General features: G+C 38.7%; 1 protein-coding gene across 1 annotated transcript in view; it reads right to left on the reverse strand.

Moving 5' to 3' along the window:
• Window positions 1-18,222, reverse strand: part of LOC111147328 (collagen type XXVIII alpha 1 chain) — a 149,421-nt gene extending 131,199 nt beyond the window's left edge. The window contains exons 1-7 of the mRNA XM_022503319.1: window positions 18,084-18,222; window positions 14,766-14,926; window positions 12,594-13,150; window positions 6,599-6,619; window positions 4,859-4,915; window positions 2,293-2,346; window positions 382-423 (exon numbers count right to left, since the gene is read on the reverse strand). Of these exons, the coding sequence (XP_022359027.1) occupies window positions 382-423; window positions 2,293-2,346; window positions 4,859-4,915; window positions 6,599-6,619; window positions 12,594-13,150; window positions 14,766-14,889 (855 nt within the window). The 5' untranslated portion in view covers window positions 14,890-14,926; window positions 18,084-18,222. The remainder of the gene's footprint in view (window positions 1-381; window positions 424-2,292; window positions 2,347-4,858; window positions 4,916-6,598; window positions 6,620-12,593; window positions 13,151-14,765; window positions 14,927-18,083) is intronic.
• Window positions 18,223-19,125: the final 903 nt, after the last annotated feature.

Here is a 19,125-nt window from a genome sequence, read left to right on the forward strand (position 1 = left end):
TCCAATTTACAGAAGCATAGTTTAGATTATATAATTCTGTGCTCACAGAATTTTTAAATCATTCTTTATTGGAAAAAAAAAAACACAAGACACAAAGCAAGATATTTTTCTTACTTGAGTCTCCCACAAATCTCACTTAAGCATCAGAGAACGTCCTGTGGTTGACTACCCGGTCTGTCCTCACTCCTGTCGTGCAGAGCATTCTCTCCCCACATCTCCAGTTCTAAGATCCTATCTGTCTGATTGCCTGTCTGAGCCATTGAGAGCACACATACATAGAAATCATTTTTGCACTAGCGCCACAGGGGTAACAATGATCAGTTACAGAATCCTAGCATCTTGGATTACTTCCTTAGGAAGACATTCCAGTTGTATACATACCCCCGGGCCTCTTTCTCCAGGTTCCCCTTTTTGAGCATCACCCTGTGACAAACAAACAAATGAAACTCAGTCACAATTCCACGGCTTGCACAGTGACTGTTCAATAAAATGCATAATTCAGAATTCCCAGATTAACAGGTTAACCCCATGGGAAAAAAAAATCTTTGGCCTTTACCATTGACATTGCACTATGCCATCTAGAGAGTAAAATAGCAGCTCGGATAGCCTTTGCCCTTTGGAGCGAAGTCGGATGCGTAGGGCACATGATCCAGGTATATTTGCTCAGCTTAGGACAAGTTTTGCATCCCAGTTTAACAACACAGCCATTGTTCTCAAATACAGCCTTGTACCCCATCGGAGCCAGCCATTTTGGCTTTCCTCCAAGGGGTTTTGGAATGTTTTCCAAAATGTTCTTAAGAGTAATTGCTTGATTTCAGCAAGACTTAGGAAAATATATTATGTGGCCCAAAATTGCAAGCTAAATAAATGAAACGTAAACATAGATTTAAAGCAGGTATTTAACAAAATAAAAAAGAAGACATGATGGCATCAGTTCGGACCTAAATAATGAGTGGGTAGGATTGTGTGTGTTTGTATTGTAAGGACACCCAGGGATGCATCATATTCCTTTTCTTTGGCAAGCAAGCAATTGGCTTTCATGTATCTAAAATACTTTCATGCATCGAACTTATTCTGTTTTTCATTACCTCCCTAAGCACAGTTTCAGAGGAGAAGCTATTGGGTTAAAATTTGAATATTTGAATACTTCTTATGTAATGTCTAATTGCTTTCCAAAAGGTTTGCGCCAAGTTACTTTTGCAATGAAGAGCAAACCAGTTTCACCACCTCATTGCTCTCACTGGTTATTATTACTTTCATGATATTGCTGTGTTAACTGCTATCAAAAACAGTCATTTTTTTAAAAATCTGAAGTATACACATGCACAAAAAAACCCAAACTATGTGAACTAGAAAACTGCTCCCCACCCCATGCAAAAAACCGCCCAACAACCCTGGACTACAAAGTTTCTAAAGTGTGAATAATTAGTATTGAAGGGTACCTCATTGTCCTTATCTAAATTTCAGTAATTATCTAGTGAAATTAAATGTTTTTCTATTTCTTTATTTACTGGTTTTATTTCCTCTCTTGAAAACTGTTTGGGTCCTTTGACCAAATGATTATTAGCGGCTTGATATTTTCTCATTTTATAAAGTCTTTATATACTATATAAATTAACCCAATGTCCATTGTATTTGATGCAAATATTTCTGTTTTCCTCTCTATTTTAATTATTATTTTTCATTACATAGAATTCTACCATAAATTTTCACATAGTTATTTCTCTCCCCTATGATTCTTTTAGTCACTCTTGAACTTGGAACATCATCATCTGAAATATTATCTGACTTTTTAGAATTAATCTAGGTTTTGTTTTTTTTTAATGGGTACACAAAGAAAAGAATTGGGAAAATGCCTGAAGATGGTCTGGTAGCTTCCCATTAAATGGAAATGGTTTCCATTTTATGGAAATGGTCAGCTTTCCATAAAACAGACCCATAAAAAACATTAAGTGTCATTGTGAATGTGATATGAACTATGTATTAGTAATTCATGGAGCACTGTAGCAATTAATGTGAGCCAACGCTCTGTAAGTACGATTGCAATTTGTTCGGTATTCCTAGGTTTCCTAGACTTATTGATTAAAATGGTCCTATATTACCTTGGATTTGCAAGCTAAAACAACTCAATTAGAAAATACAGGAAGTAAGCATCCTGTAATCTTCACAGAAATCATTGTATTTTTGGCATTGACATACACTAAAGTGCTCTTTGTTTTCTTCATTTTTGTTCTTTAAATAAATCTAGAAAGAGATACAGTGGTTTATAAGGAAAGTTGTTTGTTCATTTACCGGGTTTCCTTTTGGTCCTCGCTCACCTTTGATACCTGGGTTTCCATGTGTACCCTGAAGGCAAAGGGAAAAAAGATTATATTGAGCTCATATCCTATTGGTTTTTTACACATTACAATAATTTCTGATCAGCTTCATCCCATAAAAGGAGTGAAGACTGTAAACAGACTTAACCTGCCAAGCAGAGAATCAACTGTATTCTCTCCCTTACTACACACCAGGAAGACTACAGTATCTTGAACAGGTAAATTCTCCAGATTTGCTCAAAAGAGGATACTGTCTGCCTGATATCCAAGGGATAATTTCAAAGATGAGAGAAGAGAGTGTTCCAGTCCTGTTCCAGAAAGGTGTTATGTTTTCCAACTCTCAGACCCCAGGAACCTGGCTTTTCTGAGAACTGGTTTTAGGGACACTCAGTAAATGCTAGGTTTTTGTTTTTGTTTTTGTTTTTGTTTTTTTATTAAAGATTTTTATTTATTTATTTGACAGACAGAGACCACAAGTTGGCAGAGAGGTAGGCAGAGAGAGAGGAAGGGAAGCAGGCTCTCCGCTGAGCAGAGAGCCCAATGAGGGGCTCGATCCCAGGACTCTGGGATCATGACCTGAGCTGAAGGCAGAGGCTTTAACCCACTGAGCCACCCAGGCACCCCAGTAAATGCTAGTTTTATGTCTATCCCAGTTCAAACATGGTATGGTGCAGCATAGGGAATAGAGTCAATGGTATTGTAATCGCACTGCTCGGTGACAGAGGGTAGCTCCACTCAGGGGGAACACAGCATAACATATAAACTTGTATAGTCAGTATGTTGAACACCTGAAATTAATATAACACTGTGTGTCCACTATATTTCAGTTTAAAAAAAGATACGGCAAGATGCCTGGGTGGCTCAGTTGGTTAAGCAACCGAATCTTGATTTCAGCTGAGGTCATGATCTCGGGGTCCTGGGATTGAGACCCGTGTTGGGTTCCTTATTCAGTAGGGCATTTGCTTGAGATTCTCTCTTTCCCTCAGTCCCTCCCCATGCTTGGGCTCTCCCTCTGTCTCTCTCTAGAATAAATAAATAAAATCTTAAAAAAAAAAAATGATATGTTTGGTGTGCCCTGGTGGCTCAGTTAGTTAAGTGTTTGCCTCCGGCTCTGGTCATGATCCCAGGGTCCTGGGATCGAGCCCCACATTTTGTTCCCTGCTAAGCAGGGAGCCTGCTTTCCTTCTCCTGCTACTCCTCTTCCCCACTCCTGTGCGCGCGCTCTCTCTCTCTCTCAAATAAATATATAAAATCTTTAAAATATATTACTTATATATATAATATATTAAAATATATTACTTTTTAGAAAGTGCTAAGCTAATCTCAAACAATACTAGTGACTGAAATTGTCAGATTAGCTCAGCAACTGTGTATTTTCTTACTGTTTATCCTAAAACACAATTGAATATCCCAAGTAAATCTTCCCACCCAGCAATTTCTTGGTGTAAGAAATATAAAATAAGACTTTATAAGAGGGGAACATTAAAACTTTAATTTAGCCAAAATCAGCTTCAACTGGCTGCCACACTGTTCTGTAATGTATCTAACTTAACATTTTAGGAAAAGGAAAAAAAAAAGAAGACAAACATCCCCACTTTCTAATGCCCTAAATGGTAGAATGGTTTGAAAAGTATAGTCTTTGGACCTGAGTCTCAAGAGAAAATGTGGCATAGTCTAAGAAATTCACAGTACACATTCTCCTCTCTGTGCCCGAACACAAGCATTTGTTCAAAAACTATATCCACAATTTTTGTGAAATATATCCACTGGGCTTTTGACCTATAGGGTTTGAAACCACATAAGTAAATGGAATACTGACTAAGCAGCATGGATGCCTTTAATGATATGTGTTAGAGAAATACACAGTATCTCCAGTCACGGCAATGTTGTTGCAAATACCTTCCCAGTGCATACATGGCCCCTCCCAGATGTTAGACCAGAATATAAAGGAAGCACTTCTTTTGGGATTATTTTATCAAGAATTGAGTCATCGTAATAAATCCTGCCTTTAACGTTTAGTTGTCAAGTTCCATTTCACAGAATTCACACTAATCCCCAAAGCTTTCTCACCAGCTTCCTCCCTGAGAGGCCACCTGGTGTTCTTGAATACACGTGAAGACACACACACTTCCAGCGAGGAGGTCTGTGTCACTTGTTTCTAGGCGGAGTGGGCTAAAGCTTTCCCTAAAGCACCGAGGGTTTGTATGATCTCTTCTCCTATATTTTCGCTCCAGTGTTGAGAAATTCTGGCCCCAATTGTCACATCAGAAGGGATGCTGGAACAACCTTTGTGAGAACAATTTCATCATTTTAAACCAAATCTGCCCTCTGTTCAGTCAGCAAAATCCCAGGCTTATTCCTAAGGACAGAGTGTATCCCTTTAGGAATAAAAGAAAGAAACAGCATTTCCCTGTTTGCTGCTATTTGCACACGACTGCTGCTGAGCTGTGCAAACCAGCCCTGGCATTTCCAAGGCAAGTAGAACAATCATGACTAGGGTTCCTGACTTGACCCTCCGTTCAAAGTGGAAACGTACTCACAGGAGGCCCTGGGTCGCCTGGATCCCCCTTTTCACATTCACAAATCTTGTGTTCGCACTGCATGAAGAATGAAATCCAATATTAACACACAACAAAACGCAGCATTTCAAATCTTATTCAGTACGTAACTAGATAGAACACTCCCTTGACAAAATTTTACCTTCAAATTACGGAGATTTTGTTCTCCCTTTTCAATTCATCTAGGCTACCTCAGATCTAAGCTAGTCAACATTGCCATGGTTAGATAAAATAGACCTCCCATCAAAAATATATGTATGACATCTAGTTGCCAGTGAAAAAGGAAAATAACTATTTTCAGTGGATTTGGGGAACTTCTGCTTTTTCTCTTCTCTACGGCACATCAAAGCTCAATATACGAATATCAACTACTCCTTTAATGCTAAAGGAAAACATTGTGACACACCACATCTTATCAATTCCAGGACATATATTTGTCCTTATTTTAACATGTCTAAAATCAAGAATGAGTCTTTTTTGAATCAGGCCTGATCATAATGAAGTTGTTATTTTCTGCTCATGTACTTCAAAACTCACAGAATGAAATGGAAGAAAACTCCAGAGACACTCCTGGAGCACACTCAAGAAAAGCTGTAGCACCAGTGTTTTTGATGGCCCAGAAGCCGATATTGGGGGCGGGGGTGGGGGAGGTGGGGGAAGGAAGGGCATCAGAGCCAAAAAGTGATTCAGAAGATTCAGACTCTGAACGTGAAGACGTTTTAGAAATGACCAATTTAGTTTGCCTCAGTTGTCCTGTATACGTATACACAGAAGTGATAGAGGGTTTAACAATCTATATCTAAATAAATCGAAAGGGACTCTTACCATAAGTATAAAATCAAGAATTGTCACTTACAAGAAGGTGCTATATCATAGTTTAATTGGCAGGGTCCTTTCCTGTCTCAATGGTACTTAAAGTAATATTGCATCTGACCATTCGAGGAAGCGTGGTGCTCTGCAGGGTTTGGTTGGCTCCTATTATTTTATGCAATTCTCCTTGTAAATTTCCTGATGTTTAATCAGCAGCTGATCCAACAACGTTTGCATGTTCCAAACTCTGTTTTAAGAAACACACGTCCAGTATAGAAGTTTTTGGTAACCTGGTGTTCACCTACTGTGCTAAGCACCATCCAACAGATACTGGCCAGCTTCCTCTGCTACTTGGTTCGCTTGCCACCGTCAAGGACAATGAGCTTAAAATCAATCACCAGGCAGCAGCATGAGACTCTGAGCTGTCTCTTTTGGCCAGGGATCCCGGCCAAACCCAGGCACACCTCCCGAAGTGGAGGACCCCTATCAGGAGCTGGTGTCAGAGACATGCTTAGAACAAAGGAAGTCATATCAAAATAAGCAGAAACTACACCTTTTGCGGGGCGCCTGGCTGACTCAGTCAGTGGAGCGTGCAGCTCTTGATCTCGGAGTTGTGAGTTAGAACCCTGCTTGGGTGTAGAGGTTACTTAAAAATAGAATCTTAAAAAACAGAACCACTATGCTATTTGGTTATCAATGATTTCTAAAATTACTCTTTAAAATCATATTAAAATATTTCCTACTTTTTCCAGATTTTGAAACCTGTAGTAGACATAGCAACATAAAGAACAGAGTGGTTCATTTTTAAAGGAATTAAGCATTTCTATGTAGACGCACCTTATCTTCTAATGCGAATTAAAGTATGCAGACTTTGAGAGTTAATTCATAGTAATCAAAGCAGGTGGTGCTTACCTTCTCTTCAAATAAGATATCCTAGGAGAGAAAAAAAGAGTAAAACATTAACTCCATTCATAGTTCTGCTTCCAGCTTCTTATTAGTCTTAATTATTCCCTATGGGATATGCAATTTCCAAGAAGGATAGCAGTTCAGCTTTTTAACCTTGTAAAAGCAATAGAGCCTACCTGCCAAGCACCCAAGGAACACTCTGAGCCATATAATAAGAGACATGAGGGGCACTAACATTAAAAATTATTCTGTTTTCTAGGAATTTCATCCTGTTGCATCCTATGTTCTATCTTTCTGTCTATCAGCTCTCTAAACTCCATAATTTGGCTATAAGCTTAATCAGCCATAATAAAAATTTCTTACATTTACTTACAAAGACTTAACCAGGATACAAAATTGTGTTTTCTCTTCTTTTGCTTTTCCATCTCTATACATGCATGCATTTATTTTTCAGCATTAAAACATTAATTTCAGAGTGATCTTTTTATGAAATATCAATAAGCTTTTGAAGTCAATCTGGTCCAACCTTTCATCTTGCCCTAGGGAAACGTGGGTCTGCAAGTCTGCGACTTGCCCAAGGTCATACACTTGGCTAAACCACCTAACCAAGATCAAGTGCTACGTATACTTACACAGAAATGAATTAAGCAGAATTTTTTTTCAAAACTCCTTTAAATTAGAAACTCACAATCTGGTTTTTGTCTAACATGCCAGCCTCCCTACCCTATTTCAGCTTAGTGGGGCATTTTCTGACAAGTGTCCTGAGGGCCGTGTCTGAAGCCAAACATAGGAAAGAAATTAACCTAGGCTTACAGATAGATAATTGCTTCCATAACGTAAAACCTGTGGATCAGATTGTTGCCTTATGATGGAATCTGAAGGGTTAATTTGCATATGATAAAATAAAAGTGGGAGGAAAAAGCACTAGAATATTTGTTGCAAGATACTAAAAATGAAAGTTATAATGAGGAAGTTAAAGATAAGTCAGAATTGTACCTTAGGGAGGACCTCACATCCCTTTAGTTTTATTTTTACGTTACCTTTATTTCCATACAAACTAATAATACAGAAAGCAGATTTAACAAAATGCTTTAAGCGGTCCTTGTGATGCAATGGGAGGAAAAATTGGGCTGGGAATTAAGTGTCATCCAGGGTTTTCATCCTGTGTCCACTGTTAACCAGCTGTGTGGCCTTGGGCAAGTCCCATAATCCATGAAGGTCATTTTCCACGTACAAGAAAAACAAGAAAGTTTGACTATGTGGTCTCAGGAGTTGTAAAACTCTGGCTACAGAACCTATCTACAAAATTCAGAGTCTTACCTCCAGCCCTCTTTCCTCCCATCCCTCCCAGCCACTCCCCACCCCAGTGATTTAAAAGTTCCAGCCAATGTAAATCCAGGCAGAAAGCAGTTGAGATACTTGTATCTTTATGAACTAGCAGGTCATGGGAAGAAGTGGGAATTCAGATACACTGACAGTTTTGGTGTAAAATGGCATTTACCCTCTCCAGAACATTTGGCCGTGCCTAGAAACCTGAAGATGTGTTTGCTTTACTTCTAGGCTGCTTAAGACATGTCCTTGCTTCCACCTGTTATTCTGACATTCCTTGCAGACAAGTCTTAGGGAAATTCTTGTAGATCCCCGTATATTTCAGCATTCATTATTTTTAATAGTGAAAATTTGGAAATAATTTTGGAATTTGGAAATAATATCCATCAATATTAGAATGGATCAATAAATGAAATATTATTCAGTGGTTCTGGTGAATGCATTGGATCTACATATTTCAACACAAAAAATTTTCCAAAGATACTGAGTGAAAAAGCTAGTTGCAGATGGATATGTAGAATATGATCCAAATTTTAAAAATATTTTAAATACATTTAGTTTCTCTAGGAGGGAGAGAGAGAAAAAGGAATTTGAAAAGAGTTCAAGAGACAATAAAAAACTAATAATTCAAGTCAAATTGTAATATTTAAAAAAAAACTGCTGAAATAAAAATCCAAAGTTTTGTTACCTTACAACCTTTTATAAGCAACACTTTTCTATTATCCAATATCAATTTTTAAACTGTGAATTTAGCTATTTTCCCTGATGTATAATTTGATACTTTTTTCAGCCTTTCCTTTGAAAATTTAATTTCTGCTTTGCCATATTAACTCTTTAAAAACATGCGTCATGGGGTTTAAAACCATAACAACATAACTAACTAATTTTGGAACTCATTTGATTTTGTGTTTGCTGGTATTTGTATTCCTATGGAAACAAAAAGGGACCCAAGACTCACAATAGATAACATTGTTTCAAACAAAAACCAAAGCTCTATCCCTAAGGGCATTTATAGTCTATAAACTCCAGTGACAGAAAACAGCACACAACAAGCAGCGTGGGAAGGAGATCCCAGACTGGGTGGGGAGGTGGGTAACAAGACATTTTCTTGAAATAGGTGGGTTTTCTGGATAATTTCCAAGAGCAGAATGCAAAGGACCAACTCATTGATGGAATGCAGTTCTATATATCAAAGGTCATGAGGGAAAAAATCGTAAAGGTCATTGTGAACAGGAAGACAAAGGAAGCGGTTTAAAAAGCATGGACAAAAAGGGCCCGTGTGGACAGAGCCGGACACCTTGGGATGAAGTGAGTGCTTTCACTTAAGCAGAGAGGCAGGTTATGCGGAGGACAGCTGGGAGAACATGGTCAAAGGCATAAGGAAGGGCACGTTCAGTGAGGACCTAGGTGGATACCACAGTCTAAACGGAAAGGACAAATAGACAAGACCTCCCCAAAGCAAAAGAAGGTGCGTGTTATTAATGGAGGAAGAGTTTTATGATGGCGTATATGTAAAAGCAGAAGGCTAGAATGGAACTGCCAATTTTGTGAATGAGTATGAGGTCAATGCTATGAGAAAGGGACAGAGGATACATAAGGAAGGTATCAAAGTCATTGGTACAATAGCAAATGGTATGAGAATAAAGAACTTAACAGGTGAGGATGACAAACTCTTTGACAAAAAGATACTTGCAGCTTAGAGTAGTAGCCACATAGCTTCCATAAAATCTCCTCTGAAAGACCACCTAACATATATGGACATTGGGTTGAAACGGTTTCTTTGGTTTCAATAGTGTTACGTAAATCATAACAACATAGTATTAAAACATTGCCTATATCCTCTTCAGTGTGGAGTCATCAAGTCTCTCTGAGGCTATTCAGAACTGAAGTGTTTTCATGGGGTTCTTACATGATCCTTTTTCCTAGAGAGGCCAAGGAGTTGGGGATGATTTCTTGATTTGTCTTGGATCCTGCAAGATCTATTCATTGCAGGCATTCATGTCCATTAAAATTCAACTAAAGTCTACTCCACAACAACAAAAAATAAATTGCTGATGCAAAAAACAGCCCAGCTGAATTCCAAAAATTATTATGCCGGGAGTAAGAAGTGGCAGAAACAGAGTACACACTGCATAAGCTTATTTGTATACAAGCCTAGAGTGTGTACACTAATCTGAAGTGGCCAAAATCAGACCAGGAGCTAAGAGGCCAGGGAAGGATGTCTTGCAAAGAGGCATGAAGAAGTTTGGGGGTGACGGACATGTTCCGTATCCTACCCGCATTGCTGGGTTCATGAATGTGTATGTCTATCAAAACTCAGAGAACTGTGTACCTTAAGTAGATGCAATTTTGTACTTAAATTATACCTAATGAACTTATTGTTAAAAGTCAACTACATAATTATTTCAAAATGAAAAGTTTAGGAATTCACCTAAAGATGTACTAGAAATAGATGAGATGAGGAATTTTTCCAATGGCCTGATCAGGAATCAAGTTTTGCCTCCTACACAGAGACGATTTGAAACATTGAAACAGTATATTGTTCTCTGAAGGACCTAATAAGCCCGTTGGATGTGGAAAGTGTTTAGAAAGCAGCCTCTCCTAAGAAGTGGCTTGTTCATAGAGCTTCCATCTGAACAAACAAGCTGAGATCACAGGATGCTAAGGAAGAGCAGGGTCGTGGGGACACTTGGTCATTCTCTGGTTTCCTCAGAAACGAACAAATAGTCCTGCTTCACGTGTACTGCCAAGATCCTGTGTTCTGGGTTGGGCAGGAGCTCTCTGCGAGGAGGATGTGTCAGGAAGCAGTAGGAACCTCCTCAGCCTACACCACTGGCCAAACAAGGAGCTGCCTGTCCTGTATCTTCCACAGTCAGCAACTGGCAACTCGTTATCTCAACTCCAAGGTTCTCTCCTACACATCTGGAATCTTCTGTTTTGGGTTCAGTGGTCAGGACTGCTTAAATTACGGCATAGGCAGCAGTAGGCAGGTAACCAGGCACCCCTGCACATTTCCCTTCTATGCAAAAGTGATGTTCAGGGGGTACCTGGGTGGCTCAGTCATTAAGCTTCTGCCTTCAGCTCGGGTCATGATCCCAGAGTCCTGGGATCGAGCCCCACATCCGGCTGACTACTCGGTGTGAAGCCTGCTTCTCCCTCTCCCACTCCCCCTGCTTGTGTTCCCTCTCTAGCTGTCTCTCTCCTGTCAAATAAATAAATAAAATCTTTAAAAAGAGAGAGAGAGAGAGATGCTTAGGATGAACCCTCATTCTATGTCCCCAGGGGGCCAAATTCTTCATCTCAAGCCTAGGCAGAGCTCTCCCTATCTACCCCCAATGCCAACAAAAAGAGGCTAGAAACAATAGAACTTTGGAAGAGAGTTGTTGCTTAACTGTTTCAAGGCAGCTCTGACTGAGAAAACCTTAAAACACAGTGACTATTTTCCCCTTCCAATATAGCTTCACAGGATTAAACAGGAAGACCCCAGGGCCTTTGCCTGTCCTTACATTTTCAACTCTAAAATGAGGATAATAGTACCTACATCATAAGATTGTTGTAAACATTGAATAAAATAAAATCTGTAAAGTGCTTAGAAAAATGCCTAATACACAGAGCACTCAAGGTGTGGTAACTATTATTTAGATTTTTTTAAAAAGTCAATGTCTTATGCGGAAAACAACAGTTATAATAATAACTTATTAGTTATTATCTTATCGTTTATATTGACTTGTAAGTTAAAAGAATAATGTTAGGAAAAGGATTATGGGAAGGGACAAAAGGGCCAAAACAATCTCCAAAACAAGGCTGAGGGTTTTTTGCAGCCTATAAAAAACAGCCACATGAAATGTTCAGTCCATAAAGGACCAATTTGCCCTGCTCTCTTCTAAAGAAAAAAAAAAAATCAATATTTTTAAGAAAAATCAATTTTTAATACTTAACAAATTAACCACTTTTTCTCCAGGAGTTTTCTTGAGAAACACTGTGAAGAGGGATTTTATCTTGATGGCTTTGCCTTGTGTTTTCCCGAGCAGAAAGGAAAGAATCTCACACACAGCTGATCAACAAAGAAAAGCATTGACACGACTAATCAGACCAATCAAATGGTACTCATTGATCTGCAGGGAGAAACCACTGGGTGACTGCAGGTGATTTTAATGGGTGGGCCTGCTAACACCTAAGAACAAGGACATAATAAAAAAAAATTGGATGTCTATGAACTTTGCTTGAGTAGAATAATATAGCAGTATAAGACATCAAGTCAAAATATTTCTGCAGATGTTAAAAAGGAAAAAAACAACTTAGTACAAATATAGCAGACCACAAGCTGACCACAAATTGAATATAAGTCAGCTGTGTTCATGATCCCAGGATGTATAAACAGGAGCCTGAAGTGTACGACTGGAAAGTAATTCTTCCAAAGTCCTCAGCATTGGCTAGCGATGAAGGTAGGAGTGCAATTCCAGAGCATGAGCCTTGTACTCTCCCAGTTTATCTGGTTTCAACTATCAAGGCAGTGAAGAGAGACTTCGGAAAGATTCTCCTACCTATTTCCCAGGTGGATTCTTTTTCCTTCATCCTTCTGACCCAATATCTATCCTTACAGAATTTGTAATTAAGGTATCAATATTATGATCGGGAATATATACATATAACCAATTCATCTGGTACCTACCAGGCGATCTCGAATTTTATCTACAAGGGTTGGATCACTTAACAGTGGAATGGGTTCACGGGATGAATCCCCAGATATCAAACGAAGTTTGGCTTCATTGACTACAGTGGAAAGTCCAATGGTGATAAACAATATTCCTGCAGTTCTGGCATCTTCAGAAAGACTCTGAACATCTGGATTCTTTGGATGGTCAATGCCATCAGTCATCAGCAAAGCCACCTTCACACCATCTTTACGCCCTTCTCTCTTAAGTAGCCCAGTGGCATTGGAGATGGCATAGTAAGAGAAGGTGCCTTGCCCAATGAAATTCATAGACTTGACCCTCTGTTTAAACGTCTGTAGATCCTTCCAAGAAGAAAAAGGTGGATCGATTTGGACAGAGCTGCTGAACTGAAGCGCTGCCAGTTTGACGTCGTATTTCAAGGCGCCAGCCGGGGTCAGCTGGAAGACCTCGTCACTCAAGCTAGCCACGAAATCTTTCTGTTGATCGAAGAGAATAATTTTAGAACTTTCAGAGCTGTCCACAATGAAGACAACATCTATGAAGCAAGTAGAGTCTGAAATAGAACAAAGAAGTTAGGCAAAATATTTGTTCCTCCTCATGAAATGACTTAGCATCAGGAAAGCCCTGGCGTAGTGTGATGTGTATGTGTTTGCTGTTGTTTTTTTGTTTTTTGGGGTTTTTGGGTTTGGGGGTTTTTGTTTTTGTTTTGTTTTGTTTTGACAGGAGAGGAGAGTGAAAAAGAGGCATCTTGCAGGGGCTCCTGGGTGGCTCAGTGGGTTAAAGCCTCTGCCTTCGGCTCAGGTCATGATCCCGGGGTCCTGGGATCAAGCCCCACATTGGGCTCCCAGCTCAGCGGGGAGCCTGCTTCCTCCTCTCTCTCTGCCTGCTTCTCTGCCTACTTGTGATCTCTGTCTGTCAAATAAATAAATAAAATCTTTAAAAAAAAAAAAAAAAGAGGCATCTTCCATCTTGTAGGGTTTAAGTTGTAAAGTACTAAATCTCTTTCCAAATCTATAAATTCTTTGCCTCTTGTAAAATCATGCAAGTCAGAAGCAAACAAATAAGCAAAATTCTATTTTGAGTATTTTCCAATTGTTTAAAAATTCAACAAATATATACTTTCAAAACTTTATTTATTTATTTAAAGAGAGATGTGGGGGGAAGGGGCAGAGGCGAAGGAGAGAGAATCTCAAGCAGATTCCACACTGAACCTGAAGCAGACATGGTGCTTGATCTTATGACATGGGGCTCAGTTCACGACTCTGAGATCATGACCTGAACCAAAATCAAGGGTCAGACGCTTAACCAATTGAGCCACCCAGGCACCCCCAAAATTCAACAAATATTGGGCAAAGTTTCTAGAAGTAAATAATGCTCTGCCTGATTCTCAGGTTGTGTGTCACATTGGTGAGGTCCTATCTTGTTTTGGGTGGTTGGTTTTTTTTGTTTGTTTGTAGCTTCTTTTAAAATCAAGGGAGAGGGGCACCTGGGTGGCTCAGTGGGTTAAGCCTCTGCCTTCGGCTCAGGTCATGGTCTCAGGGTCCTGGGATCAAGTCCCACATCGGGGGTCTCTGCTCGGCAGGGAGCCTGCTTCCCTCTCTCTCTCTGCCTGCCTCTCTGAGTACTTCTGATCTGTCTCTCTGTCAAATAAATAAATAATATCTTTAAAAAATAATAAAAAATAAAAAATAAAATCAAGGGAGAAAATGACTATACACATCACATTGTAGCAATGAGGGAGAAAGAAACATAAAAGCAAGGAACTTAAGTTTGAATTCTAGCTCTTACTAGTTAATTTGCCAATGGCCTTGGCTGCCACTTAACGTCTCTGGGCCTCAATTTCTGTATCTATGACAGTGGCAGTCTCTGTCACTCCCATTTTACAAAGCTACTGTGAGGCTCCAATGAGATAATAAATGTATGAGGGCTCTGAAACACCTGATGTTTTTGTAAGTACACTCTATAAGTATAAGTATAGAGTACTTATATACTATAAGTATATAGAGTCCTTATATATAATATAAGTATATTAAAATAGGATGATACATATATGTTTATATATATGGTTTGTTATTTACATCAACTGCTATTTGGAAAAATTCTTATTAGTGCTTTAACAGGCTCAAACTAATCACTAAAAACAAAACCAAAATATATATTTTTTTTACCCTGGAGATCATTTTTCCTTGCAAGCGAGTTGGACTTTGATCCTTTCTTTCTTTGTCCATACATTGTTTGACTCATAAAAGCTGGCAAAAGCAGGAGATAGAAGACAAAATTTCTGTTCCACATTATGGTAGATGGTGGAAAGTCATCTGTTTTATAACACCTTTAATAGAAAAATCAGTTGTAAATACTTCCGTAAAATACAGTGTTTGCTATTTCTAATTTTAAGCCAGCAGAATTGAAAACTGGCTTGTGACAGGAGCAAAGGATTTTCATTCATATTTACAGAAAAACATCTATATCGAGATTTTAAAAGATTCAAATCCAAATAAGTCATGGCACCACAACCAAACATTTATTAGTGAATGTTTCTATATAGTTAAAGAATTACATCCAAGTAATCTGAATTTCCCGTTTTATTATGGGGAGCAGAGAGCAGGGAAAACCATTTAAAAACACTTCAGTCCTACTCTATATGATGGCATTGGCTCAGATACAGGGTCTGTTTTGACATTGTCACATTCTTCAAGGTGATATCAGATTGCTACTTGGTTGTGTCATTATAACTAATTCCTGATAATCTCAATAGTTTTACAGGATAGTAGAGAAGACCATCATTTCAGTCTTAATAATACACGCACAACTTCAGTTAGCTCAAAAGCCAAATCAAAAATGAAATCGCCCTTCCAATTCCCATAGAACACCATTTCTTTTTTGCACTCTTACTTGGAAACTTCATCTACAACCAAGATCCAAGCTGGACTACGGCTGCATACATATCCAGGGAATCAAGAGAGTCTGAGAGCAAAAATAATAGATTTGCTCAGCAACACGGTTCTTCTAGTGAAAAACTGATGGACAGAAACAAGACTTAAAATCAGGAAGCACTTCCTCTGACCATTCCTGTGAAACTATATTTCTGGGTAGATTAACAATGAAAAATCTAATCCTGTCTTAAAATCTACATCCATCTTCATGTCTCAATATGCCCAGCTCTACACTAAAAGACATTTAAACCCATGGGCCTCCCTGGCAAGAGAAGAATCATGCGGGGCTAGCCCAGTATACTTGAGAAGGAACAAGAAAGCTTTTTCTGAACCAATGTTCTGCATGGTTTGGAAATGCTTTCTTTCTTAAACCATACTGACTTCAAAAGTTCTGGAAAAGGAAATCACATTTTCCTTCACTTTGCCTTCAGGGAATGGGAACTGGGAAATCATGAGCACGATTTTTCCAGGCTCAAGTAGGGGGTAGAAATATACGCACAGGCAGTGAGAAAAGGAATGGATGACTGGCTCCTTTCATACGTGCCAGATGGAGAAAACCAAAAAGGAATCAAAGCTGTTGGGTTGAGGATGAACCAAAGGATGGCTCCATGCCATCACCTGCTCCTCAGCTGACATCGTCTAGCAGGAAATGTATGAAGCTGACTCTGTATCAGTAGGGCCAAGCATCTCTGGGCAAGGCAAAGGCATCAAGGGCAATTGACCAATGTCAACTGTTCTTCAGACCAGGTGTGCTAAGACATGACGACACCTGGGCATTACAAAAGAACAAGGCGTTTGCTGAGGAAATAAAACGCATCAAGGACATCCCTCCCCAAAGTAATTCCTTGTTAACCGAAGAGAAGAATACAGAAGGACGTACACATTTAACTCTGAAGACTAGCATAAGAATAAGGCTATGTAGCAAAACACAGCTGCTATGTAGTATTCTCAGGGTTGGGGGGCGAGGGGAGGCAGGAGGAACACCACCGTGTCCCTGGTATTACATATAACCTGTCTCTTCTGTTGAGCCCATACTACAAAAAGTGTCTCAGCTGTTCTGGAAATAAGAGGCTGAGAATTAATTTCATTGAAAATAAGAGAGATTTTACAAGCTCCATGATCAACTCTTCAAAAATCTAAAGAAGGTGATTCCCCTGCAGGATCCTGAGCAGGAAACCACATTCCCCTCATTTGTAGGCCACATTTTGGGCTTTAGAAATGCTGTCTTTAAATGAATACTTGTTGGGGTGCCTGGGTGGCTCAGTGGGTTAAAGTCTCTGCCTTCGGCTCAGGTCATGATCCCAGGGTCCTGGGATGGGGCCCTGCATAGGGCTCTCTGCTCAGCGGGGGACCTGCTTCCTCCTCTCTCTCTGCCTGCCTCTCTGCCTACTTGTGATCTCTGTCTGTCAAATAAATAAATAAAATCTTTAAAAACAAAAACAAAACAAAACAAAAAAAACTTTATAAAAATTTAAAAAATAAATAAATAAACACTTGTCTTTCCTAAAACTAAGCACCGGCTCCTACAGGTTTTTTTTTTGGGGGGGGTGATATAATCATGAATGCTTACCTGAAGCTTTGTATATCCACCATTCACTATCACACTTACTCCTTACCACTCATCAGTATGTCTCATATTTCATTACTGTTTGCACTGGTATTTTTTACCCAGCACCCCCAAAGCAGTCTTGCTAGTCCCTTCTCTTTACTGACATTAACCAGAGCACATACTTCTACGTTCGGTTTTTTAGTGCCACTACCTTCCTAAAATCTCTCTTTTTTTTTATTAGTTTGGCATCTTAAGAGTACACCCATTTCTAACCATTTTTGCCATGTTTTATTCTGCCTCATTTTTAAAAATAATTTTTTTTTTTTGCTTTTCTCTCATTTAGATACCATATACAAGTAAAATAGGTTTTGGGGGGAGATGCCATTAACTAAATAAAAGAAACATAAACCTGTATGTTCACTATAATTTGTATTTTATAAATGCAGAAACAATGATTGTCTTTAACCAAATGCCATACATTTGCCTTTTTTGCCTAAAATTTATTTTGGGTAAATATCAGAATCAATAAATCCAAGAGAATATATATTTTGTGATATTTCAAAAATGAATACTTTCAGCACAGTTTGCCAATTGTATCCAGAGTGTTTGCAGCTCCTTTTTTGCACAGAAAGATAAAATACCAAAAGAAGACTTTATTCAAATGGTCAAACCAGCCAAATTATAAAATATTCTGTAATTAATACTGAGTTATAAAAATATGTTCCAAGTTAAGAAAAAGAGTTCCCAAAAGGTATTAACATCATTGCAATGCTAGGTAGTAGACTACAAATTAAAAATCAATTTTAAACTTTGAAATAAATTTTAAATGTTGGCATTTTAACAATTATTTTTATTTTTCTAATAATTAATTTAAAGCCATGGCAGAGGATAGAAAATTTGGATAAGCTTTCTTCACATAATAAATAGGCAAACCCCTTAGTCTTCCACAGTGCCTAGATGGTCCCATCTGATTTCAAGTGATTAAAATAAAAGTTATGTCTTACCTTATAAAGTTTGTCAAACAGGAATTAAAGACTGATTAAGCAAATGCCAACAGCAAGGACCATCGTTGGGATGGAGTTGGCTATTTGATATTGTTCTGTTCTGTGGGAATAAAAATTGTCTTTGGTCTTGGAAGTTTTGCAATCTTTTATTCGTGTTTATTAGCCTAAGTTAAAGCAAGAGTGGTCAGGCATTTGGCCAGGGTGCAAGATCTGGGTGGGATCAGTAAGTAATTTAAAGGAACAGTGTCCTCTCAGAACAAGTCTGTGTTCTCCAGACTGTTACAAAAATCACTTGAGCAGATTTTCTACATTTTAGGCATTTAGGGACAGCCTGCTTTTTCTCATACCATGTCCTCCTTCTGTTTCTTACTTTCTCTGCCTGGGGTGTGCTTTGTGTGTTATTGGTTCTGAACAGTTTTGTCAGGCAGCATAAGTGACAACACACTCAGACCCAAAACTGGCTTTTCAGGAGAGGCAATGGATCGATAATTATTGAAGCTGAATGAAGAGTAGAGAGAAGTTCATTACAGTAGCTTTTCTACATCTGTGATTTTTGAAATTTTTCATAATAAAATGTCAATTTAATCTTCAGTGGAAAAGTGATCTGAATTTAGTCCTGGTTCTGTCTCTCATATGGGGACCTCAGCTTCCCATTTATGAAATGAGGGAGTAAATTTAATTAGCGATCGAGATCCATCCAAACTGTAACACAAGAGCTAAGTTTACAGTGGTCAATATTCTGAGCACTCTGTCCCAGAAAAGGTAGTTCCTCAAGTGGGTCCATTCTCTTTTTTCCTAGTTTTTACCTTGCAGTTATGACCCATTTTGAGTGCAAAACCTACTACCAAGAAGCCACTCGACTCCTAGACAATGAACAGACAGGCTTCTCAACAAACTGCCACAGAGATAGAGAGTATCATGATGACCAGAGATGGCAATATAAATGTTCACGTCCCAATAATTTAAAATCAGCTAGCTTTCTTAGGAAGGCATTTTGATATTTACAAATCTGCTTATTGTAACAATAATAGCTTCCCTTTCA

Source organism: Enhydra lutris, unplaced genomic scaffold, assembly GCF_002288905.1.
Source record: "Enhydra lutris kenyoni isolate GAN:26980312 unplaced genomic scaffold, ASM228890v2 scaffoldscaffold16, whole genome shotgun sequence".
Taxonomy (NCBI): Eukaryota; Metazoa; Chordata; class Mammalia; order Carnivora; family Mustelidae; genus Enhydra; species Enhydra lutris.